The sequence below is a fragment of the Rhea pennata genome, chromosome 3 (assembly GCF_028389875.1).
Source record: "Rhea pennata isolate bPtePen1 chromosome 3, bPtePen1.pri, whole genome shotgun sequence".
Taxonomy (NCBI): domain Eukaryota; kingdom Metazoa; phylum Chordata; class Aves; order Rheiformes; family Rheidae; genus Rhea; species Rhea pennata.
The window spans coordinates 61473019-61498798 of NC_084665.1; the positions used below are offsets into that span (position 1 = coordinate 61473019).

The following is a 25780-nucleotide window of genomic DNA, read 5'->3' on the forward strand; positions in this document are numbered from 1 at the left end:
ATAACAATGCAGTCAGTTGTTTTTGTTACACGTCATTTAACTTACTACCTTGAAAATGAATTAAAATCAGTGGACCCTGAAGAATCTGAAATCTTTTGTGCCAGCTGAAATGAGTGCTTTCTTATTCAAGTGTAACCGCCCTTTCCTTTTTGAATAGAAATAGAAATTGCTAGCAGTCAAAACCACCATATTTAGTGTGCAGAAATAGAGATATCTATAAGCAGAATAGATAAATTCACAATAAATAGTTTTCAGCAAAGGACAAGAATCTGTTCCTAAGACTCAGTTGTTTTGAGTATTTTCAGGGCAGGTCTACAAAACTGTGCATGTAGTGTAGAATGTGCTTTTATATATATGTGTGTGTGTATGTGTTTCTGTGTATATACACACACATGCTGTGCAGTGCACTTACAATGAGGTGGATTGTTTAGGTGATGCTCATAAGGGGAGGGTGGTGAGACCTTTCTATGTAACAGCTGAGTGTGGTGCAGAGACACTTAAGCTATCTGAGTCATTAGGTCATTATGTATTCCAGAAGAAATATAGCTCCATCACTGCAGCACTGCACCTAGGTAGTTTGCTTCTGCCAAGGAGAGCATCCTGCTTCAAATGTCCATATGTTAGCACCAGTGTTTCCTCATGGCATTGTGTGAGTAGCAGGTCGCTTGGTGCTGTCTTCTTTGTTATCCCACAGCATATTGTAGGAATGCCTTCAGGCATCTGTTTGTCCCAAATTCAGTAAGGTTTGGGCACTTAAAAAAAAATCCCTTAAGATGTTTTCTTGATGGTACAGCTTCACCTGGTTCTGCCAATGACACATGCAGATATATCTGAAGACTTGACAGTGCTACACTGCTCAGCTTATTTCACACCCAGAAGGCCTGGAGAGTCACAGACAGATACTCCCCAGTCTACTTGTTGAGTTTGATACTGTAGGCATGCTTGAAGCTTGTGCAAATGTCACACATGACCTTCCACCTCGTGGTCAAAATCTCACCTGGAATGGGAATGGCTTTTTGCTTGTGTTCCTTCTTTTCCTGGTTTGACTGCATTTCTAGTAGGCTGTCCTGGCAGCTTTCTGCCTAATTTTCCGGCATCTTCAAATTCTCTTTGCTGGATACCAAACTCTTCCCTGCAGTACTTGAGTGTATATTGTCAGCTTGTGAATTCTCTGCTGATGATAATTTTCTCTTCAGACTCTGTTCCAGAGCAACTACAAGTCCTGCAACACCTAAATCTTTGTAGGAAATCTTACAGTGCATTGGGAGATACAGATAGATCTACTCACCAAAGAAATGGAATTTTCCTGTAGTACTTGGGAACAGAAGGGGCATGTGCCACTTTGAGTAATAACTTGGTACAGTCTGCTGTTTTAGTTGAGTGCCTTCTCCCTGGCAGAGTATGTTACTTACAACTTGAAGAATGTTCTCTTGCTGAAATGCAAAGGAAAGAAAATGTTGAAAAAGGTAGTCAGATTTTTTCAGATCAGCCTCAGATTTGTGGCACTATAGTTAGCATTTGTCTAACTGTAGGAAATACTTTCGCTGCCCTGCTCACTGCTTGAGCCAGAAAGTAGCTCATTGTATTTAATTATATTCTTGGAGTACATCGTGTTGTAAATGATTAGCATGAAAAATAAGATGGCTTTTGCATCACATGAGAAAAGCTGGGTGTTGGCCCCTGGTGAATGGCAAAGCAGTAGTGGGTTGCTAATGCTGCCAGTAGCTGGGGCTGGGGCAGGTTCTTTGCAGCTCCTGCGGCGCTTTGTTCCTGTGCAGCCACGGGCCACTGTCAAGTGGGAGGACTAAAGGCTTTTGAGTGTTTTGCAACTGGGAAAGCAGAAGAGCAGGAGTGAAATGGTTATACAGTGAAAAGCTCAAGTAGAGTGAAAATTATAACACGGATTTGCAGTTTTAAAGAGTAGTGTGGTGTTTGGTTTTGTTTTTAAAGAAGAAAATGAAGTTGCTGTTGCTAGTGGTGATAAACAGTAGTTTTACCAAACTGAATGTAATGTCTTAAGAAAGCAAAGTTGGACTAACTGCTGGGATGCCAGAGATTCAGTTCAAACTGGCATCCACTTACCATTAGGAAGTAAAAGTCCTAGAATAAACTCTCTCCTACTTTCATAGTAGACTACTGACTAATCGCCTGTGAGGTAATATCTTGGCCAAATAACATTTTTTTCCATTTGCTGTAGCCTGTACGGTATAATGGCATGCTGGCTGTGTGCTTTCATGGATAAATAACACCCTAGGATTCTGAAAAGGCAGGACTTTTCCCCCCCTTTATAATGAATTACTCCTAACACTTTTCTGCTTTTTAGAAGAGGAAGAAACAATTAGTCTTATCTCCAGGCAGCTCTTTTATGCATAGATGGTATTCTTTTGTCTCCTACTGAGTTAGCCTTGTGGCATTTTAGCTCCGCAATGAGTCACTTTTTGTGGGCTTACTTAACTGCTGTGACTCACTGCGTTTGAGAAGAAGAGGGAAAAAGTTGAATATCTCACTTCACTTTTGCTTTTCAAAATAAAACTACTAAATAATCTTTTGGATGTTTGATCATTTGGTTTGCATCTTCACTAAGAAAAAAGAAAAAAATGGTAGGAAAGATTTAAGCAAAAACAAGACATGAAGAGGAAAAAAAGAGAGCTGCTTTGAAAAAAACACTCTAAAATATATACTTGTAGGTTTGCTGCCAGTATTTTGTACTGGGAGGGCAGCCCTTCCTGCTTGCAAGGTTGCAGATAATCCTCAAGTAAAGTTTTAAAATCAGTCTGTTTCTGCTGGCAGCTTAAATGATGTATTCTTGCCTTGTTCACATCTGTTTGAGAGCTCTCCGCTGAGAATACAGTTTGCTTTGTCAGCAGTTTTTCTTTTCCTTCCACCTTCCTTCCTTCCCTAGCAATCTCCTAAAGTTGAGTGTCTATCACATTCTTTTCATTCTTTCTCCTGATAATGATGAGAAGCAAGCATACTCTCCTCATTTAATGTATGCGACTGTCACTGTTTTCATTTCAGCTTCTTCCCCAGTTATTCTCCAAAGAGTGGTGGTATACAGTCCTATGTGACTTACAGGGAACAACTCTAATTTGCCAAAGATAGATAAATGATTTCCATTATTTCCTCTTTGCAGAACTTTTTGGTGAGGCATCTAAAATGGAAGCCTTTATGGGGAATTAAAAGGAAATGCTGTGAATTTGGAGTAATCTTCACTTCCTCTAGTTTGTGTTGGACACTGATTAAGAAAAGTAATCCGTGTTTTGCAGTAACTCCTAGACCATGTTGAATGGCTGTCTAGGAGAGGAATGGATGCAATCATGTGGTTAGTTTATTTTCTGGATCAAGATCTTAGTATGTCCCCAGGCATGGCAAAGGATTATTTTGGTAAATGTAACCTTTGATCCTGTGCTCTGAGTTGAAGGAGCTCGCAGAATGGGATGTTTAGGCCATCTGCTCTCCATGCTCTTTGTGGGCGGTGTGGCAAAGCGGGGGATCCCAGAACAAGCTGTTTAAGTATCTGTCTCATCATGGACTGTATGGCAGTGGCCCTTGAGTCTGTGATAAATTCTACTGTTTGAAGTTGTGACAGGATAATTATTTCCTTCTAACAGAGCTAAGCAATAGAGATTAGTGAATAAATCATTCTGAGAATGAATGAGAGGAGCACACTGGGATTTACTTTTAGGTGCAGTTTGGCACTTGTTGCTTTGAGGCCAGCATTAGGATACTAGCTGGATGACAGAGATGTTTGTTTCATGCTCAAAGCTGGGGAGGACTGCTTCTGCATGAAACACAAGCTTTGGCTGTGCTATCAGGAAGATCCATGGATCAAAGACATAAGGTCTGACACTATGGATCAGAAAAGAAAGGGTGAGAAACTTGAACTGTCAGCACTATCACCCTCAATCCTCAAACTGGTGAAAGACACCACCAAAAGAGTCTGAGGCAGTAGGAAACAGAATAGGATGCATGGTAACTTCTAAAATGAGAGGTCAGAGGACAGACAATCTGTTATCATGGCTAGGAGGTCTTCTACATGTGTTGAAGTATTCTATTGCTGTTATGGTGTCTGAGAGGGAACTGCAGGAAATGAGTCTGAAGGTCCGTCCAGCTTTGTGGACTGTATTGCTCTATGGGTCAGACCCTTTGAGGTAGATGAAGAAGTATTTCTTAAGCATTTTGAGGATTTGGTGGGAATGAAGCAACGTCTCTGCTGAATCCCAGAGTTTTGCACAATTGTAATGTTTCAACAAATAGATACAGCCTGTTTAGGAAGGATTGACTGGCAAAAACTCCGACTCATTGCAGAAATACTTTTTCCAACTCACTGGCTGCTTTGAAGAAAATAGTTTTGGATTCTTCTGGGTCCCAAGAATGAGGTGAGAGTATTGTGAAAGACTACAGAACTACTCTAGAGAACTGGATAATGAGCCCTGTAAGTAAAAGGAGACAAAAAATGTGCTAATGTGGAGAACTTTCCTATGAGTGACCTATACTGAAGAGGCCATCCTCCTGGAAACCTTCTCTGAGTTTCTAAATGTTACATGATACGTATAAAAACATCAATTTCTCTAAAATGTTATTTCATTATAGGAGAGTTCTGTATCAGACCTCATTATGACAGTGGAAGAGGAATTGATCATAACAAAAAAAAAGCGTTTGCTTTGATTCGGGCATCCTAATTAGATTACAAGAATGATCTGCAAATAATTTTAATGTTTTTTAAATTCAGTTCTCCAAATGGGCAACTTGATAGAGCATCAAATAGTTAAAAGAGGTAACAGGTGAAAAATAGTGAACAGAAAATATGAATGATAATAGGGACAAACAACTGTCAACTCTGACAGTGTTGAATCACTAAATAAATGGAAATATGAGCATCTGTTAATGCAGAAGGGCAGAAATGGTCAGTCTTTTTCTTCTATATTTGGCATAAAGAAAACAATATATATATATTCATGGGCTAAACCTGTGATGAAGTGTTTTCTATGTATACCATATCTCAGGAAGTTGTTAAACTGCAGGTATTAAAATGAGAATTAATGTCTGTTTAAATCAATAGGTCTAGAGAATTTGCTACTAAGGATTTTAAAAGAGCTGGCCAAAGAGACACTTGAACTATCAACCTTTCAGTTAGTTAGAGAAAATGGGAAGTTCCAGAACATGTAAGAAACCTGATGCATTGACGTATTCGGTAAGAGAACTGATTCTCTGCAGGAAGCTAAGTGGCCAGATTGTATTTGGTATGTGATGTTGGACAAATCTGATTTCTCAGTGTAGAAGCTTTGTCTGTAATTCTCATGATTAAGCATTAATATTTAATTTCAACAATCTAATTCATCACTGAGGTGATTATTCTTCTTAAATTTTGAAGTGAGCCAATTCTGACTTATCTTTGCTCAGATTCAAGACCAGATTTGTGTTTAGTATGAGTCAGGATAATCCTGGGGCTGTCAGTGGAGCTGCACAGATTTGCTGTCCCTTTGAATTGGCTCCTCTGGCTTGGTGACTGTCTGTGAAAAGATGATTCAGTGTTTTGAAGTCACTGACTCATCATGTGACACCCTGCCTCAGCGAGGATATGATAAAGAGGAAGATGAAGGGCCTTCTCTTCTCTTTTTGTCCAACGGTATGACAAGCTCTTCTGAGGAGAGAAACGCAAGGAAAGGTGCACCATTGTGTTGCCGTGGTAACTAACTCCTGCACTCAAGTACGGCTGTATTTTGAAAAACCTTCTTGGAGAACATGTTCTGTATCCGTGTTTCTCTAACTGAGAGGTAGACCTTGCTGGGAAGCTTCTCCAAGCAACAACTTAACATGAAACACCTGCCCTCTCTTCCAGGAGTTGCATTGGGAGGAGATGTAACATAGAAGGGATCTTAATTAATTGATGTGAGGCCACAAACATTGCAAAGTGCAATTTTGCAGCACCTCTGGGCTAACCGCCATTTTAGCCCAGTAGCCACTGACTTTCTTTGTGTCCGTACTAAAGCCACTTAAACCTTTCATTCTTAATGAAACAGGGATAATTGTGAGTGGCCTCCAGAAATGTTGCAGGAATTAATTAAATGAAATTGGTGATGGAATAGTTAAATGCCTGCTTCTTTGGTGTAGGTATACTTCTATTCACATACGTAGCTCTAAAAATCTTATGTTGTTGGTAACTGTAAAGATGAGAGGCCAAGGTTCAGATAAATGAAGACATTTCTCCTGAGCCATCCAAGCAGTATGTCTAGCGACAAATGCAAAAGTACAAACCACACTAAAGTTGTGTGATCACCTGTTTTGGTATTATATTCTATTTTGAGGACTACAGGCCAGCTGGCAATTGCTGGATGGTGTGGTTAAAGAAGCTACCTAGATGACCTGTATGGATACTGTTCCTCCTCAGGGCTGCCAACGACTCATTGTGAAGCATGAGATAACAGTGATGTGTATCATATAGCGCACATGGAAAACAGCCATATTCCACTGCTAAGTATAGGCCAGGGGAGTGAGCCTGGCTTTGCACAGTGGCTCTGTGTCTGAAGATAGTACCTTTTGTGTCATGTTCACACAGAGTGCGGCGCTTTGCTCAGGGACTGGTGGAGGGCAAAAGCAGAGGGGGAAATGAACTTTCGTTCTTCATGTAGCTTTGACTCCAGATCAGTTTGTTAACAACTTTCGTAACAACAAATGTGAAGGGAGGTCTTGAGGTCTGGTTAGGGAATGAAGCGGAGAGTTTGGAGCCTCACTGTGAAGCTCTTGGAAAGGAAATAGGTCACGTACCGTTCACTGTATCTCAGAATGGGAGTGGCAAAGCTGCTGATTTCACTGAGATTTATTTGGACGCTCTGACAAGGCACAACATGCAGTGATATAAGAAATAGTAAATAAAGCAAGAGATAAGCTTATCCCACACCTGACATTACCCATCATCAGTCACAAGGAGCAATGACATTTTGCCCAGTAAAATTTTATGAGAGAGACAGAGGGAGAGTAAATGGCTCGTCTTCTTGAGTCTCTCCATGAGTAGATCAAATCCATCTTCATTGTGGATGAAAGATTCCTTTTATCTTACCAGTGCTGGTGGTTTAAATTCTCTTATTTCTGGTGAGTAGTGAACTGAATCTGCTGTGAGGGCATGAAAGCGAATATGCTATGCTTTGTTTCGCTGCTTGTGAGTCTATGGAAAAATGACTGAGCAGTAAGGAGATACACTGAGTTTCTCTGTTTACTTTTTTCATCCATTGAGTTCAGTGTCTGAAACTGTCATCTGATCGAGAAGTTGCGGAGTTGCATGCCTGACTGGAGAACTCTTTCCCTTTATTTTACTGTTTCAGACAATTTACTTGGATGATGACATTTCTTCCTTTGTGCAGATCCGAGGCTCTGTTCCGCTGTTTTGGGAGCAACCAGGGCTTCAGGTAAACAAACAAACAAAAAAGCCTACCTTACTTGTCAATCTTGCTACTTATAATTTAGAAGCTTCATAAAATTAAATATTTTTTTTTTGAATGAACTGCTGACCTCCTTCTGTGAAACTACTGAGCTCTTTTATTTCAGGATTGTTTTGTATGACATTTTGCATGTTAAAAAAAGTCACGCATCAAAAACTGGCAAATGGCTATATTTACTGAAGTTTAGCATTTTCATGTGTTCATGTACTGCTGCAGGAAAAGTCTTTGTGTGGATCTCTGTGCTAATGTTTAAAGTGAGACTTACAGCAATGTCTTTATAACATCTTTTATTTAACTTAGAACAACCTTTTCTTCTGCAATGCTAAGCTGACTTGATGTCCTTCAAACAAAATATAATGTCCAGATAGTGTGTCTGCTAGATTTCAGTAAAAAAAAAGGGAACATGATAGTACTCTAATCTGATCTGCAAAGCAGAAACGAAGGGTTTCATCAGGAGATTATTATGTCAAGCCCACCAGGTTACTTATGATCTGTGAATTACAGTATATATATTGTTACAAATGTGAATCTAGTACTCTTCACATTCTCTGAACAGAACGATAAGTAACTGGAATGAATATGCAGACATGTGCATAGAATAGAAGACATATAGTGTAAGTGTATTTCATATTCATTAAAGATTATGTGTTGTTTTATCATTAAATCTAGCATCGAAGTACCATTCAGAAATACTGGATTTAATGTAAAAGGAAGATGACCTCTGTTAGCATCATCCAGAACAGTAGTTTCTTGTTATAAAGCTGATCTGGCCATATGAACTGCACACTTCCTACCCATTCTTCATGTTTTCAAAGGACGGTTCTGATACTTTTTAGTTTGTGTGAATAATGAAAGACAAAATAAGTCAGGACACACAATCCATGGAACTGTCATAACTGCAGCCTTTTTTGCCAAGTGAAGGGCAGGAAAAAGGCTAGGCATGCAACGTATTCATGTGATGCTGTGTGGAATATTTGCTAGAGGAAGCTGGCTAGTGGACATGATTTATTTGGTATAAAAAGATATGTAGGTATCCTATTACTTAATGATAATCATGTTTTCATTTTTAGTTGTAAATGTTGTCTAATAAAAGCTCTGGCTTTTGTGTTAAGGATATTGTGCGTGTGGGTGCGTAGTCTGTTAGGGATGTCTGGTGCTGTTGAAGAGATGTTTTCTCTGAAGGAAAGAGGGAGACATCTAGTGATTTAGGAGTCTAGCGACTTAGGGAATTATTTCTCTCTTTGTTTCCATTCCAATATTTTATTTTAGGTGGGTTCTCATCATCTAAGACTTAACAGAGGTTTGGAAGCTAATGCTCCTGCGTTTGACAGGTAAGCTTCATTTGACTTTGATAGTAACACAGCAACCTGCATTTAAACAAGATTATGCCTTCCCAGTAAACTGTTAGATGTGAAGCATCTCTCAGATGATGTAGCCAATCCCCCAGGTCTTGCAAAACTATTAGGTGGGTTTACTTTATTTATTCACTTCATTTTTGTGCATTTTCATTTCTGGTTTTAATGGTAATTGAATTAATCTGGTCTCTGGCTTGTTTCTGAAAAAGCGCAGATTTCCTGAGTGGTATGCAAAAAGAAAGCCTGTGTAAGCCTTTGTGAATCAACAAACGTTAATTTACAATTAAGATACAGAGAGCATCTTCTTTACCCCTTTATCCCAGGCAATTAAAAAAAAATGCTGCTTCCTTGCCATTCTGAATTCACCTTCACAGAATCACAGAATTGGTAAGGTGGAAGAAACTTCTGGAGATCATCTAGTCCAACCCCCCTGCCCAAGCAGGGTCACCTAGAGCATGTTAGACAGGATTTCATCTGGGCAGGTTATGAATATCTCCAAAGAAGGAGACTCTACAACCTCTCTGGGCAACCTGTGCCGGTGCTCTCGCTCTCACAGTAAAGAAATTCCTCCTCATGCTCAGGTGGAACTTCCTGTGTTTCAGTTTGTGTCTGTTGCCTCTTGCCTTGTTGCTGGGCACCACAGAAGAGTCTGGCCCCATCCCCTTGACACCCTCCCTTCAGATACTTATAGACATTGGTAAGATCCCCCCTCAGTCTTCTCTTCTCCAGGGTAAAGAGGCCCAGCTCTCGCAGCTGTTCCTCATAGGGCAGATGCTCCAGCCCTCAGATCATCTTCATAGCCCTACACTGGACTCTCTCCAATAGCTCCATGTCTTTCTTGGACTGGGGAGCCCAAAACTGGACACAATACTCGAGATGAGACCTCCCCAGGGCTGAGAAGAGCAGCAGGATCACCTCTCTCGACCTGCTGGCAATTGACCATTGGTCTTCCGGGCCACAAAGGCACATTGCTGGCTCATAGTCAGCTTGTCCACCAGCACTCCCAGGTCCTTCTCTGCAAAGCTGCTTTCCAGCTTTTCCACCTTGATCCTCGTTATTTTACCACTATACAAAAGTAGCAGCATCTTGTTCAGTAATCACTGCTGTGTGATGCTCTCACGCTGATGCTCTTCTGCTATACTTGAAGACTGATTTATGAGCCCTTTTTAAATCATTAGACTCCGCTTGTCAGCTGGAAACCATTAATAATCCATACATTAGTTTGATTCCTTTTTTTGAAAGGCTGACTATGAAGTGCTGTCTTTTTAAGGACAAACTCCCATTGACATCAATGAGAAGATTACCTGAAAATGAAGTGAAATATTTGGCTTGTGGGAAATTTCCAAATTGTAAATGTGAGGTCAAGTGATTTGCTTCTGTGTTGGCAAATCAGAGCTTATGTCCAAGCTAAAGCTCATTTTAGGTAAGGCCTCTTTGTTTCTTAGTTTCATTTATGGCATCTGTTAAGAAAGAGGGCAGTAGTGACTGTTAATAATTTTACAGAACTGAAGAGATTAGAATTTAAAGGAATTCTGCACTGTAGTAGTCCATGCTCCAGTGGGACCTAGTCCAATTTCTCGAAGGCTTTTAAAACTGCTAAATCACACCAAACTGAAAATGCCTTTGAAATTCATTGTCTTCATCTCGGAAATTTATGTTCCACAGCAGAGATAATCGTATAAGAAGAAAACACTAAATTGGTCACTCCCTCTTGCACTTCCCCAAAAACTGAAAGTGCTTCAGAGAAGGAACAATTCTGCAACATTATCTAGTCCTGAGAAGCTGTTCTTTCTGACCCCGATGCAAACAGTGAATGGCCTTCTCATAAGAAACGTGAACATGAGGATCAATTTGCAGTATTCCTTCTTGTGCACAATAAAGCTTCTAGGTTAGATGAAATTAGGGATCCCCCTGCTTACAAAACTGCAAAAGACAGTCTTTTGGAAACGGGCGAGGAGCAATCAACTGTTTTTATTGCTGCAGCTTTCCTGCGTGTTTTAGAGTGGGTTTTGCCTTTCACACTTGAAAGTTAATGTATTGAGAAGGCACTAAGAGAACTGAATGGTAATCTCCTTGTTAACGGATCTTTTTTATTCCCCCCTCCCTGAGAAGTCCAAGTGCAGTCCAAGTGCAGTGCTCAAGCAGACAACCTGAGCTTCTCTGGTTTTGTTGTTAGGAAACAGCACTGATGGAAAAGTAGGACCTTGGTGCCGGGGTCAGAGGGGTACATATATATTGGAAGAGTTGGCATACAGAGAACTGACTTCAGAATCAGAACCATATATAGCACCGGAAAATATCTACTGTAACATTTCTTTAAGGAATAATAACTTCTAATAACTTCTTTCTTCTCTCCTCTCCATACTTTTCTATGTGGCTTATTTATAGGATTTACAAGTGCGTACCCCAAGACTTGTGCTGGTTCTCTGACACTCTGCTAGGGCATGGCATGTCACTTTGCAACTTTTCGTTAGTGAGAGTGCTCACTTTATTTTTCTTTTCTTTTTCTACACAGCTTACTCTTAAATACCACTACAGCGTTGTTAGCACGTGAATGTAGTGTGGCTTCAAAATTTAATTGTTTCTTGATGAACTTGTACAACTCCTGTAGCTCATACATTCCAACTTAAAGACAATGTATTGAGGAGAATAGGTGTTTCTTCATCTGGCTAAAAACTTTGACACATGAGTCCCTAAATGTCATATTCTGAGAGGATGGGAACATACGCCTTAAGAAAGATCACTTCATACTTACCCTATTTCTATATTTCATTCTGAAGAATCTGCCACTGTCTGTGCCAGACCACTAGGCTAGAAGGACCTTTGGTCTCATCCAGCGTGGCAGTTCTTGTTTACCAACCTTCCTGCTTAAAGTAAGTTGAAAGTGAATGTGTCAATGTTGTAATAGCTCAGAAATGTTTGAACCTTGTGATTGATGAGATTTGTCTGTGACTCTCTGGCCTTGGGATTGGAGCCCGATGCCCCATTGCTGCCACTGAATGTTGTCACCATCTTGCAAGATGTTGGGCAACTTCTGTTCAAGAGTAGTATGTTGTCTTCTCTCGTCTTTCCTGTGGAGTTTCCAGGCAAAGGTGGGAGCATACAAAGGGCTATGCAAAAACTAACTGTGACATAAAAGATCTGTGGCCTGTTTCTTCAGCTTCTTCCTTTTTTATGTTCAGTTCAAAGCATTCTTTTTGTTAATTGCGTGCTTTCACAATTTTTATTTTCATAATTGATAGCGAGGAAACTGAGGAAAATTTCTGTGGTTACTATGGTTGAAATCTTCTGCTAAGTGGAACAACCAGTAAACACTGTGTTACGTATTTTGGAAAAGGTAGTAGGCAACGTAATAGGTACTGAACAAAACCATGTTATGGTTGCTTTTGCTATAGGCATATGATGCTTCTGAAAGAGCAGTATGGAAAACAAGTGATCGTTAACCTGTTGGGAAGCAGAGGAGGAGAGGAGGTGCTCAACAGAGCTTTCAAGGTAAAAACAATGATTCTGTATTAAACTGCTGATTTCCTCTGACCCTCCATGTTCTGTTTCCCTTCTGGAAGAAGAGAAATCTTTCCAAGTCAGGTGATGAATGTTGGATGTAAAGAAATGTTATCTCTTCTCTAAATGTAGCATACAGAGGGAAGTACTTCATAGTCTGGTGGCTTGATTTCAGCACTGAATTCTTGCTTATTTCCTCACGCCTATATACATTTCTCTTTAAATTTCTAAAAATTGCACTAAGTCTCTTGAGAATATGTAGGTCCTATTTACAAATGAGAATTATGTTCTGCTTTGTCACAGTATTCAGTCACATATGCATCGACTGTTAGAGTCGGGTGCCTTGTGAGATTGTCAGAGTTGCTTTGGGTCCAGGCCCTGACTTTCAGCTCACTGGAAGTAAGCTGTCTTGCACTGATTGTAAAGGGAATTGTCTGTCTTGTGTAGAGTGTGACGGGATTTAACTTCCTGAGTACTTGCTGACAATCTGGTGTGTGAAGAGATACGCGTTCCTAACCCCTAAACATTCCTAGGCACAATTGATACCTGAAAGCATCTGTGTTGTGTTTTCAGGATGTCAGGCATTGAAGAATTAAAGCTGCACTGAGTTTTAGTGCAATATAGGATTCTCAAGGCCAGATTTTTCAAACTAATACTGATACTGTAACAAGTACAGAGTTGGCAGTGCGGATTGGCACCAAGTGGGATTTCTGGAGGTGCCTTGCTACCTCACTCCAAATGGAGGTTGATGGAAACCTGCCTCCTAAGTGCCTGTCACTTTGGAAATCAGACTTAGACACTTTGGAGTATATTTTATGAAGAATAATATGAAGGATATTTTAAGTACAGCACTATAGTAGGTGTAACATACTTAGCATTATTACAGAATGATAAAACAGTTCTGAGTTCAAATGTTTATCATGTAAAATTAAACAAAATGAAAATTGCTGTTAAATAATACATAGTTATTGATTTGTTTCTCTATCAGAATAATGTGCTTGAGATAAGCAGCATTTTAATAATCTTTCTGTGTGACCATTTCCTCCTCCTCTGAAAGAGCTGGGGGATCATTGTAGGAACAGTGGAAAATGTGAGTGAAAGTCTCCCCCTTGTAGAGCATAGCCACAAGTAGTGGCTGTAACTAAAACTTGCAAGCTGATGAAGAAAATAAAGTAATGAAGTCTGAGCCTGGCTTGTGTTTTCATCATTAAATTGAATTTCTGCATGACATAACTAAGCCTCTATAACCTCTAGTTTTCCCTATGATTAAGATAGAACCTTTATTTTTTTAAAGTTGAAATTTAGGGATAAGAGATGATCAGTTTGGAAGTGTTCAGGGAACTATGAGAATACGTATCTGACGTGTCTTGTGAATTTAATACTAACATTTTTATCAAACCTTGTTACTGACGGCACTTTTCTGGCTATTAACTGCCAATTTATCTTCATGGACGTTGTATGGTATCTGACTTTTCTATCTCTGGAAAGTTATTTGTGTTCAACCTCTTGTTTCTGGATCACAGAACCAGAAATTGTCAGAAGTACAGCATGTCTAGAATAAAAACCTTGTATTCATTCATTTCTTTTAATTAAATATCCCTTATATTGTTAAACATCATCCCTGTCCTAAAAAAACTGTGAGCATGCCTTGTGAGCTGAAAGAATTTAAACTGACAACATTGGAAACTGAAATTTCCTACCCATTCAAAACAACAACCTCTTGATCTTTTCTTTACCTTTGCTTTTTAGTAAATGGATGATTAGAAGGGACATATAGGAATATATAGTTTTTACTTTAATGGATTTTTAAGAACTCAAAATTAAACTAAATCATAAAGGAGTGATTAGCAGTGAACATTTTTCTCCTTTTCTGTTTTGTTTATCTCTCTGTTTCTCCATTTTCTCTTATCTGCTTGCATTCTTTCCTCTTCTCACTCTACTTACTGCAATCTTTATCTGAATTGGTTCAAAATATTCTTGGAATTGCTGCCACAGCTACCAGATTCCTTGGATCAGAATGTCTCCAAAACCATTACTTTATGCAAAAGAAAAAAATAAATTGCCATCTTAACTTCTGCTATTCACTCTTATCAGAAGACCAAAAATCAATATCCTTCCCAGAATGCTGTTCCTCTTGCAAGCATCCTCTATAACAGATGTAATTTTACAGTAAAAGCAATGCTGTAGTGAGAGTTACCAATATTCTGACAACGATTTACACTGAGGCAGTGGTGGGTAAAAGTTGTTTTCAAGTGCATTACCAGTGCCAGCAGCTGTAAAGGCAGGTTGATGTGCTGACAGCTAGGAAGCAGATACCAAGTGTCTTGACTTTTGTTACTGTGTAATGAGATAGATTTTGTGCTCATTCTCCAAGCACTGTGCAACACCTTTAAATTTGTCTCTGCATGGAAGGATTAATGGCTAACCTGATACAATTATACTGGTGTAACTGTTTGTACACTTTTATTGTAATATCACAGTTGTGTTTGTTCAGTTTGTGTCACAACCTAAGCATCCATCTCTTGAGATGAGAATGTGCAGGAAGGGAGAGACTAGACAAAAGCTTACAAAAATAGAGTTAATATAAAAATTTTCTTTGCTTTTGTTACAGAGAGCAGAATATAATGTTATATTGCATATATGATAGGCTAATGAAATTTGTGGTGATTATGAAAGTGCATGTGAGGTCATGGAACTGGGAGATGAATTAATCAGAGTGTTTGACCACTTCTTTTACTTATGTGGTTCATCACAAACACTTTATAATATGCTTTCTGGGACATAATTTCTTTTTTACTTTCTCCCCTGCCACCCTCCATCTAAAGTTAGGTCCATGTTTTCTCATATCTGGGCACTTCAGGAATGGTTAAAAAATACCATGCCCTGTTATGTTCATGTTGTATAAGCAGCTCTGGACAAATTTACCCATCAGGGTCCCAGTCCCGTGTCTGGTTTCACCTGGTAGTATCTGCAGGGATGCAGAGAGTCTCAGGGAGTCTGCCCAGAGTATCACTGTTGTCGTACATGCTCCCACGCAGAGCTGGCAGGCCGCCTGTTGCAGGACTGCCGTGAGCCAAGGCTAAGAGAGTGCACAGCTGCCTCTGCTGAGGAGGCAGCAGAAGTTTGTAGCTCTGTCTTGCAGCTACAGCTTAAGTTTCCACATAGGAAGTTGGACTCTAACAGCCCAGCTTACTTTTGGAAAGAAAGCAAATAGAGAACTTTCATTGCTGTTTTCATGTCTGTCATTTCAAAATTTTGTCTGAACTTCTTGATGTTAAAATTGTGATAAACTATCCAAACTTTACTAATGATGAAAAGCATGCTGGTATCAGTCTGTAAGCTGCAGCTTGAGCAGGATTTGTTTACTTCTTTCTCTTTCTAAACAGAAATTGTTATGGGCCTCTTCCCATGCGGAAGACACTCCCATGATAAACTTTGACTACCACCAATTTGCCAAAGGTGGGAAAACGGAGAAGCTGGAAAACTTGCTGAGGCCTCAACTAAAGTTGCACTGGGAAGAGTTTGGAATCTTCATACAGGGCAAGAATGTAAGTCCACGGTGAGTGTCCCAGCTTGTTGGTCCCAAATAACCAGGCATCATTCTTTCTGGCCTTCACAGGTTCATCACTGTATTAGGACCAAGAACTTAACTGATTATCTTGGAATATAATTTTGAGATAAAGTGCAGTCCTGGGGTTAATTGACTATTTTGGCTTAACTGCATCTCTGGTTGTTCAGAATCTGGAAAATTACTGGTGCATGGATTGGCTAATGTGGTGTTGCAGATATCATCAAATAATTAGATGTGTAATGAAATACATTTCACATAATGTGCTTGCACTGGCAGAATGTGGGTGGGTATATTCAGGCTGAATATTTGGTGATACTTCTCACTCAATCAATGATTAGATGTTATTTTAAAATACACTCTTTTCTCCCCCTCCTCTTGTGTTTGGTTACCAAAGTCTGCAGACGGGTACTTTTCGAATGAATTGTTTGGACTGCCTGGATCGTACTAATAGTGTACAGTCCTTCATTGCACTAGAGGTGAGTTTGTCAAAGGACCTTTCATGGATACCCCTACTGCATACATTGTGTATTCTGTGGGAAAGAGAACTTAAGCCTCAGTGAGGTAAGTCTTTCTTGTCAGCTCTGTGATACAGAATAATGCTGGCTGGAATACTTAAATGGAAAATGAAAAGGAAAAACATATTTAAAAACAAATTATTTTTTAATCTTTCTGCCCCAATCTAGATCCTGCTTGTTCAGTTAGAAAGTCTTGGGCTGAACTCTAAATCTATAATTGAGCGCTTTGTGGAATCCTACAAAGCAATGTGGACTCTCAATGGTCACAATCTGAGCAGAGTATTTACTGGCAGTCGTGCCCTCGAGGGGAAGCACAAGGTAAAGGAAAATGGCAGAGCCGCTTATTCATAAGCGATAGTAAAGAAAGTTGTCAGAGCTACTGTTCAGTGTTGCTTGTGCTCATGATTCCTGTCTAAAGCAGGTTGGGAAACTCAAGGATGGAGCCCGCTCTGTGTCACGCACAATTCAGTCGAATTTTTTTGATGCGGTAAAGCAAGAAGCCATCAATTTGCTCCTCATGGGTGACTTCTTCAGTGAGGAATATGCAGACAAAGGCAAGATGCTCATGGACCACACTGCTCTGCTAGGTAAGGCCACTGTAAACCTTTCACTTTTCTTTTATGTTTATTTTGTGTGTGGGGAGGGGAGGGGCAGGTTCAGCTGTCAGATATGACCAAATGCATCCTAGAAAAATAATAAGCCACTTCTGCACAAATATGTTGTTTAAAACACTACTTTCAAACTACCATAACACATCTCTGTGTGTTTTTATTCCTCTGTGCTTAATTCTCGTATTTTCTATTGGACTTCTGAGTGTATTTATCTGCTTGTTGATGACAATTTCTTCCAGCAGTTTAGAGGAGTTAAACTGGAGGAAAATTTTTAGGGCTGTACTCCCAATTTGGTCCTAATGAGTCGGACTTAAACGCGTATCTTGGGCTTAGATTTTGATGTCTTTATTTTTGACCTTCAGTTTGCAGATGCTTTTAGCCTTTTGAGTCTCTAAAGACATGTTTATGCTGTTATTTGGTTCATTCTCTACTTTACTCCAGGGCCCTGCTAATCCACAGCATAAAACATTCATTTCTACCTATCTGAGAAGAAATTTGTGTGCAAAACACAGGATAATCTTCTCCCACAAGCAGTATCAAATAGTCAGTTTGCTGCAGAGAATGAGTGGCCTTTAGTGGGATAGACATTAACCATTCAGCACTGCTTTGATCCTTGGTTTGTCCCTTGAGAGCAACCACAAGGAAAAGGGCAGATACCTTCTCTATGTCTGATTGCAGAGTTAAATCAGGTACTTGAAGATTAAGGTCATCTCAGTTGCTCTTCCAACTAATGATGGACACACAAGCACACTCCTAATTTTCTATACCCATTAGAAATAATGAGTATGGCATTTTCTTGTGATGAGTTCTGATTAGAATAGTGATCTGTAACAGTGCTAGTTTTGGAGAACTAGTGTGAGACTTTGTGCTGCTTGCTGCCTTTCCCCCCACACTCTGAACTTCTTAGGGTTTAGATTTAAATCTTAATCTGTGTTATGTCCAATCTCTGTAGACTAAATTGAAAAGGTTAAGGAAGAAAAAACAATTTGTTCAGTTATTACTTGAAATGCTGGAAAGCCTATGTAAAATGTTAAAAGCTAATTGAGTTTGTTGCTTTTAAAACTCTGACTTTTCTCTTCCTGTCCAATCCATTCACCTCTGTGTAAAAGCAGAGCTACTTTCAAAGAGTGATGGATTTTCTGAAGAGAAACTGATAGTGTCAACCCCAGTTATCTTGTAATTATTGCTGTTACCATTGGAGTTATTCTTTCTGTGTCATTACCACAACAGTAATGTCATTATTTAACAGTAACTCTGTGCTACTGCTGTCTGTATCATTTTATCGTATTACAACACTTTTTTTTTTCCTTTTACACATTCTTTCTCTCTGTCTCTCCCCCGCTTTCTCCCTCCCCCTCCATCAGTAACTCCAAGTATTTTGAAGGCCATGTCAGAGCGTCAGTTTGAATTCACAAGCTTCAAGCGTGTTCGGGTTGCCATGGGGACCTGGAACGTGAACGGAGGCAAGCAGTTTCGAAGCAACATCCTTGGTACCAGTGAGCTAACAGACTGGCTGCTGGATTCTCCCAAGCTCTCTGGAGTTTCTGAATTTCAGGGTAAGACTTAGAAGTCAAAATGTATAAGCAATATTTCCTGGCATCCACAGGGACAGCAGTGAATTTAGACACCAGTTTTGACCAGCTGTTCCTTTCAAAGTCAATGCATTATCTCTGAGGGCATTTTCTATCAATTCTAGGGGATGTATTTTACCCCATTTAGCTTTGTGCTGCCTCCAGTCAGCAGTGAGCTGGTATATAGAGGCTGGTGACAGAGCAGCACTTGGGTTGTTACCAACTGATTCTGTTCGGGACCTGCAGCAGTTCAGAATCTATGTCCCTTTCACTCCATTATGGGGCATATCGTCCTATTCTGCATCTCATATTGGATTTTACTCCTTGACTTCTCCCTGCCTTTTTCTTCATTGTGAGTGGGAGTTAAGAGCTTAGGTGCCCTCAGAATGTCTACTTGGTCTTTATTGAAGTTGAATGTACTTGTACAATCTAGACTCTGAGCTTGTCTGGAAATGTAACCATCAAAACCTTCAGACAAAAAGAGATTTATCATTACATTTATTGAAGGCAGTTTCCCTTGTTCAGTAGTATAGAAACGTCTTGTGCTTGTGGCTTGCTTAAATTGGCTGCTGAATTTCTCATTTACAGAAGGAGGACAGGTATGGCAATTGATTTACAGATTTTGTTAAGGAAAATGAAAAGTGAACGCTGTCATCTTAAAATTGATATGTTCTAAAACTGTAGGAGAACCTGTGCTTTTGCTGTTACAGTAGAACATTTAGTCTCCTGCCAGCTTTGCAGGGGTGATCCTATGCATGCATACCCTTCAAGTTCAGGAATTCGTTCCTCAGATCCTTGGTGTGCTAAGATGAGTTGTCTCTTCTGAACCCTTACTACTTGAGTGCATGGATATGTGATCACGTGCAGACAGCTGTACTCTGAACTGCTTGAGTGGCAGTTATTACTGCCTCAGTCCATTGTTTCAGAAACAGTTCCTATATGTTAACACATGCCTATGCTCATGATACTAAAATTTGTCAAGAGCCACTCGTGTGCTAGCCCTGCCAGCCCTTCCCCTGAGAGAACTGAGAAGTGGTGGGGGAAGGGAGAACGGCACAGCTAATTAGAGTGGGCAGTCATAATGTGCTGTGTCTAAACAGCTTCTGTAATGAAGCTGGGTTATGTGAATTAGCAGAGCTAGTGCATGGCCATGCAATGTCTGTATTGATAGTAACATAACTGTAGTGTCTACATGAATGGGTAAGTTTACAAAGAATGGGAAATACGTATTTAACATATGACAGTGTCTATCATCTTAAGCGCATAAGAGAGGCCAGCTGTCATGCGTTAGCTTGGCCTTTTTGTCTACAGTGAGGAGCTTTGTATTTTGCTTACTTTTTTCCTTATTTTCTGGTGTGGGTCTGGTTGAGATTCCTGTGGTTTTCTACTTTTAGATGTTCATGCTGAGTTAAGTTACTGTTACCTAGGGCATACAACAGTTAAAAAAAAGTCCCTTTAGACAATGGACAAACCTGATGTGTCAATAGGTGTACTTCATACTATTATATGGGAGCATTTGGTCTTTGATGTTTCACTGGGATGGTATCCACAGGTCTTGGGCAAGGGAAAGGAGAGTTACTGTGCTCTAGGGTGACCTAAGCTTATAGTGCAGATGATCTGAGAAGGAAGGGGCTAGGAAGAAAGAAAGTGAGAAGAAACTTCCAAGGCTTCTTCAAAGTAGCAAAAAAGGCAGTGAGAGAGGGAAGGGACATACTGGTATATGGACAGTAGTTTCAGTTACATAGAGATCAGTATCAGAGAAGAAAAGAAAGAAGGTAAGGGTATTAGGTAACCCGTGTAAGGTGACAAGTGGTAGTAAGATGGCGAGTAATGACTCTGGTGGCTCTGGTGATATGTCTAGGTGAAAAAGAGAAAACACTGACTATTTTCTCATTTTAACATTGCTACAATATAATGCTCTGTTCTGAACTGCTTTCTGAAAGAGAGAGACCAACTGCTGGGAGAAAAATAGGAAAAAATTCCAGAGGAACTGCAGGGGTTGTTTTGTGAGATTAGATTAAAGGATCTATGAATATGTATAGCTTGGCAGGTGATACCCAAGACAGAACTCTAAGAATGTTCTTTGGCAGAAATTAGAATACAGGTAGTTAGAAGAAATAACGAAATAGTAACTCTTGTATACATTTTTTCCTCTTCCCAATAGATGATGATAACTGCCCTCCTGACATATTTGCAGTGGGATTTGAAGAGATGGTTGAACTAAATGCAGGGAATATTGTGAATGCCAGGTAGGTTAAGAAAATACTCCCCTTACCTCCCCAAACCAACCAACCAAAATCCTTCAGAGCTCTCCTTTGTATAGTCGGATGTATAGAACACCTCCTTCCAATTCTGTTGCTTGTAATCAGAGCTGAAAGTATATTCGCCATTAATAAATGACACTCAGACAGTGCTGAAAGTGCTGTCTCTCCATGAACTTGTGTACAGTAGAATACATGGAGTTTTCTAAGCCTTTTGAGTCTTTGTGTTAACAGAGAAGGATTCTGATGGTTGAAATTGTTTTAATGATGGCCCTGCTTGATGTTGGAAAGATGTGGTCAGTGACTATAAATATAATGGGTATTCATGAGGTTATGTGAACAAAATGTCTATGTGGCTAATTGTCAAAATTTTTGCTAGAGAAGGAGTTAAAGGCAAAGCCTGAGCTTGGCTTGTCAACATGTACAGTAGGCTGTGGTACATACCGGTGTGTTTGAATCTGAAGGAGAAGTTGGAACAGGGAACCCTGAAGATAATGTTTCACATACTGATGCTTCAGGCTGAGCAGTTAGTTGTCTTTTGGGGAATGACATATTACAATAGTGCTGGACTGGCTATATACCTGTGTGTACCCATTGATTTTGGAGATGAGAAGAAGCCAGGTCTGCAAAAGGGGAGGTGTCTGCACCCACTCAAAAGCCTTCAGCTGATAGCAGCCAACAGTTAACGCCCTTGGGATGTGGCCAGTCACCTCCCAGTCAGAGAAGATCCATTTTATCTCATCCTCACTGTAAGCAATAGAAGTCTTGTAAGTCACAGGATTTGACATGGATTTTTGGTTTTAAGATTGAGTGTTATAGTCATCTTCCAGTTGGATTCCTCAGTGGATGATCATATCAAACCCAGATCACTGTAAGCCTGGTTGACTCAATCCAGCTCATATCCAGAGGTGGGATGACTGCATTTGTGCATTGTGGCTGGGCTCACTGAGTGTGCTTGCTCTGGGCTGGCTCACAGGGAGATATTAGCTGACTCTGCTTTGCCTCTCACAGTACACCAGTTCTGGAGTCAGCATGTGCAGAGCCTAATGGGATGTCTGTAAACCTAAGACACAGTTAATCTGCTTGTTGTATTGATTGTATGTGGTTTCTTTTGATTCCATTAAATGATTTTTGTGTTTGTTTCAGTACAACAAATAAGAAGATGTGGGGAGAGCAGCTTCAAAAAGCTATTTCTAGGACTCATCGCTACATTCAGCTGACATCAGCACAGCTCGTTGGTGTTTGTCTTTTCATCTTTGTTCGGCCTTATCATGTCCCTTTCATCAGGTAAAAAAAAAACAAGACCAAAAAAAACAAAAACAAAAAAACTCTATCTTCAGTAACAGCTGCTGTTGGAATATGTCCAGAGAGGGTGAGAGTGATTTTTCAGCTTCATGGATTTGTGCAAACATGGATTCCAGTCCCTACTCAGTGCAGGCGAGATGCATCTCCAGGCAGCAGTAGTTGAGAGACTGGCCTTCTGAGTAGCCCAAGGGCTAAGCAGCCCCAGTACCTTGTGTCCAGTTCAGCAGAGAAGTCAGGCCTCCTAAAGAATTCAGGTGTAACACCTTGTTTGGGTGCTGTCTTTATGGGAGAGGAAACCTATCTTAGTATGTGTAAAAGTGTGTTGAACACTAAGTGAAGGCAAGTGCCCATCTCTGCATGAAAAAGCAGGATTTACTTTCTAACCATATCCTTACAGTTTCCCTATAGAAATGCAGCATTGCTGCATAGCTCTCCCCAAACATTGTCGATCTCAGACACTTTCATGGCATGAAGCTGTAGGCAAGGGTGCGCCTTAAGTACTGTTTGGAGATTTGTCTTTCTTTCCTCTTAATATTTTATGAGAAAATTTTATTAAATATTTGGGGATAATATTATAGTAATGTTGGTTGCTCTGGAGTATTATAACGATCTCTTGTAAGTTCCAAGAATGGAACAGAATTTCTCTTCCAGGAATAGCTACAAGGATTTCTCTGAAGAGAGCATTTACAGTAACTCTGGTAGCGCAGAATTCTTTCTGTGTCTCTATCCAGCCAGCTCAGGCCTACTGTCAGAGACATGTGTCACTATCTTCTGCCACAGCCCAAAATAAATAGTTAACAGAGCTATCACAGAACAGATATAACATGCTCTCTGGGGCTAGCAATTCCAGGCAGATAGTGAAACTGTTTAGTATGAATAGCAGTGTTCCGTATACTTTTTATATTCTTTTTTTCAAGAATAGCATCCTTATAGAGACAGTAGTAGTAATATAACATGGAAGTTACTGGTTCTAGACCTGAGAAGAATGGTGGAAAAGGCAGAAGTGGGATGGGGGAAGAGTATTGTAGAGGTAGTTTTGCCCCCTGATATTTTACAGAATTGAGGGGCTGTAAGGACTCCTTAAGTGTCTCTATCAGATGTCAAGAGAACCAGAACTGCATTTCCAGTTCAGAGAATGCAGAGCTGTGTGTCCTCAGTTTACTAGCACCAGTATCTCTGGAGCCTGACCAAACTCCTCTTGCCCCCTAAAAGATTCTCATTTGTATTAAAGAGGAAAGATAAAAGAACAGAGCCACGGGGATCTGCACATTAAAATGCCTTTACCATTGGCAAGAATTTTGCAGTGTGAATGGGTAGGAAATAAGTAATTACCAAAACAGTCGTAACAGTGACCTCTACTCCATATTAGAGACACTGCTCAGCCACCACTCCATATTAGAGACACTGCTCAGCCACTAACTACATTTTATGATCGCAGTATCAAAAGCTTCCTCCTCCTTCTCACTGAGCTCATACCTACTGAGAAGATCAGTGCAGAGCTTGTGCAACATTGAGTGCTGCAGCCAGGGTAATGCAATCTAGGTAACCCAGGTGGTCTTGAATTGTTGCATTCTTAGTAATCTTTCTTCAAAGGGATTTTTAAAATTACATTTTTTTGATGGTATGAAGCAGTACAGAGGAGGAGTGTATCTGTCAGTAGTTGACACTTCAGCTGGATTACAAGATTCATGACCAAGAAATTTGAGTAATCCAGCAGGAAGTGCTTGGTTAAATGGAGATCAAAAGCAGAAGCACAGCATAGTGGCTCTGTTGCAGCTGTCAGATTGCTAAGAATCAGATGTAGCCCTTTGAAACTCAGAGAAAAAGAGAAGAGTTAGATTATAGTGACTGAGTTTCATTATTCAATGCTAATGTGCTGCTCCATATTATGTGAACACAACCAAATCTAGTGTGTGTGCCAGCGTAGTTTTTACCATGTCCAGAAAATGAAAACAAAAATTACGGAAGTGCAAAAAGAATTCTATGTTTACAGAGATTAAAAAGATCAGGGCAGAAGTTAGAGAAGAGAAATAAAATGAGACAATGAAGGAGCAAGGAAATACAAAGAGTTGAATGTACAGTGGTTTATCTCAACATAACCTTTCCAGTAGCTGGAAATCAGGTAAATACCAGTCAGTAATTGGATAGGCAGGCAACAGGAAGGGAGAACTCCTTAAAGTGAAAAGACTGACCACCTGCTTCTTTCAGAGCACTTGAAAACCTGTCTTTTTATAAAACACATTGGTGATCCCCTTTGCCTCCCTTTACAGTTGAGGGTGTCTTTTGTGGTGATTTTCTGCAGTCAGGAAAAGAGAAGAAAATAGCACAACATCTTCCAGTTACACTCAGATTTTCAGCACCTGACACGAACCCAAAGACATAGTGTTTTTCTGCCTACCCCTTGCTTAGAGCCAGTAACATTCTAATCCAGACCTACTTGGCTTCAGTCTGGAAAGTAAAAGTTCTTCAATGGGAAGGACATACATGATGCTGGAGTTGATTGCAACTGATTGAAAAATCCAGTATCAAATATGAACTGGAGTTTCAAGACATAGTGGCACCACTTAAATTGATAACTTTCTGAAAAATCGATCCCTTATGGTCAAAAGTAAAAGAGAATGTAACAGCAAAATTAATTATTGTCATTCTGTTAAAAATCATGGTGAACTTTAAAGGCATATCCTGTAGAAATTCCCAATATTTCAGATATAATGCCTTGCTTGTATTGTTTGGGAAGGACAAGAAGAGGGGAAAATAATTTTGGATAATTTTAATTCTTTATTATTCTATTATACTTCATAAGAAATATATGTACATGATCATTATCAAGAAACTTCACAGCCTAGAAGATGTGCTTAACAACAGCAAGCTCCCTGTTCATGCATCAGTTTGTAGTGGGGAGGGGATATGGTACTGTAAATAACAGGATTTTTCATTCCATATTGCAATCAAAGTCAATTAAATGTCTGTCCCTGCAGCCTGTTACTTTCTTCTCTCTCTTTTTTCTTTTTTATACAGGGATGTAGCAATAGACACTGTGAAGACAGGAATGGGAGGAAAAGCTGGAAATAAAGGGGCAGTGAGCATCCGTTTTCAGTTCTATAGTACCAGTTTCTGCTTTATATGCAGTCACTTAACAGCTGGGCAGACCCAGGTGAAAGAGAGGAATGAAGATTATAAAGAAATCACACAGAAACTCAGCTTTCCAATGGTAAGCAAGGATGTATTTAAGCTGGAAACATTGCTAATTGGGGGTAAAGACTGTACATTGTGAAAATTGATCCTAGGCTGTCTGTTATGAAAGGAGTCAGCTTGGTGCCATAGCGAAGGAGCATAAAAGAAAGTAAGCAAAAAGAAGTAAGCAAATTGGAAACAAAACAAAATGGAAAATGTGTCACAAGAAACTAGACGACATTCAATAAAGCACTTGCTTTACAAAAATGCTACAGCTTTCAAAAATATAGAAGCTGCAGTGCTTAAAGTCCTGGGCTTTGACCAGGTTTCAAGTTGATCTTTCAGAGTGGTGCTCCTTAATTGACGTATTAAATATGATAAGGCCTCATGGATGAGATTTAGGTGCCTGGTGTTACAGCTAGGGAACATACTGATGGTTTTTGCTGGCACTGGTTAGTAAGGGTTCCTAAAAGACCA

The 25780-nt window shown here is 39.9% G+C and overlaps 1 protein-coding gene across 2 annotated transcripts in view; it reads left to right on the plus strand.

Moving 5' to 3' along the window:
* Positions 1-25780, plus strand: part of SYNJ2 (synaptojanin 2) — a 69088-nt gene that overhangs the window by 22572 nt on the left and 20736 nt on the right. For both annotated transcript variants that reach the window (XM_062572424.1, XM_062572425.1), the window contains 11 exons: positions 7323-7406; positions 8709-8770; positions 12190-12286; positions 15682-15854; positions 16261-16342; positions 16550-16699; positions 16803-16968; positions 18357-18548; positions 20728-20812; positions 21971-22111; positions 25148-25340. In XM_062572424.1, coding sequence (XP_062428408.1) covers positions 7323-7406; positions 8709-8770; positions 12190-12286; positions 15682-15854; positions 16261-16342; positions 16550-16699; positions 16803-16968; positions 18357-18548; positions 20728-20812; positions 21971-22111; positions 25148-25340 — 1425 coding nt within the window. The remainder of the gene's footprint in view (positions 1-7322; positions 7407-8708; positions 8771-12189; positions 12287-15681; positions 15855-16260; positions 16343-16549; positions 16700-16802; positions 16969-18356; positions 18549-20727; positions 20813-21970; positions 22112-25147; positions 25341-25780) is intronic.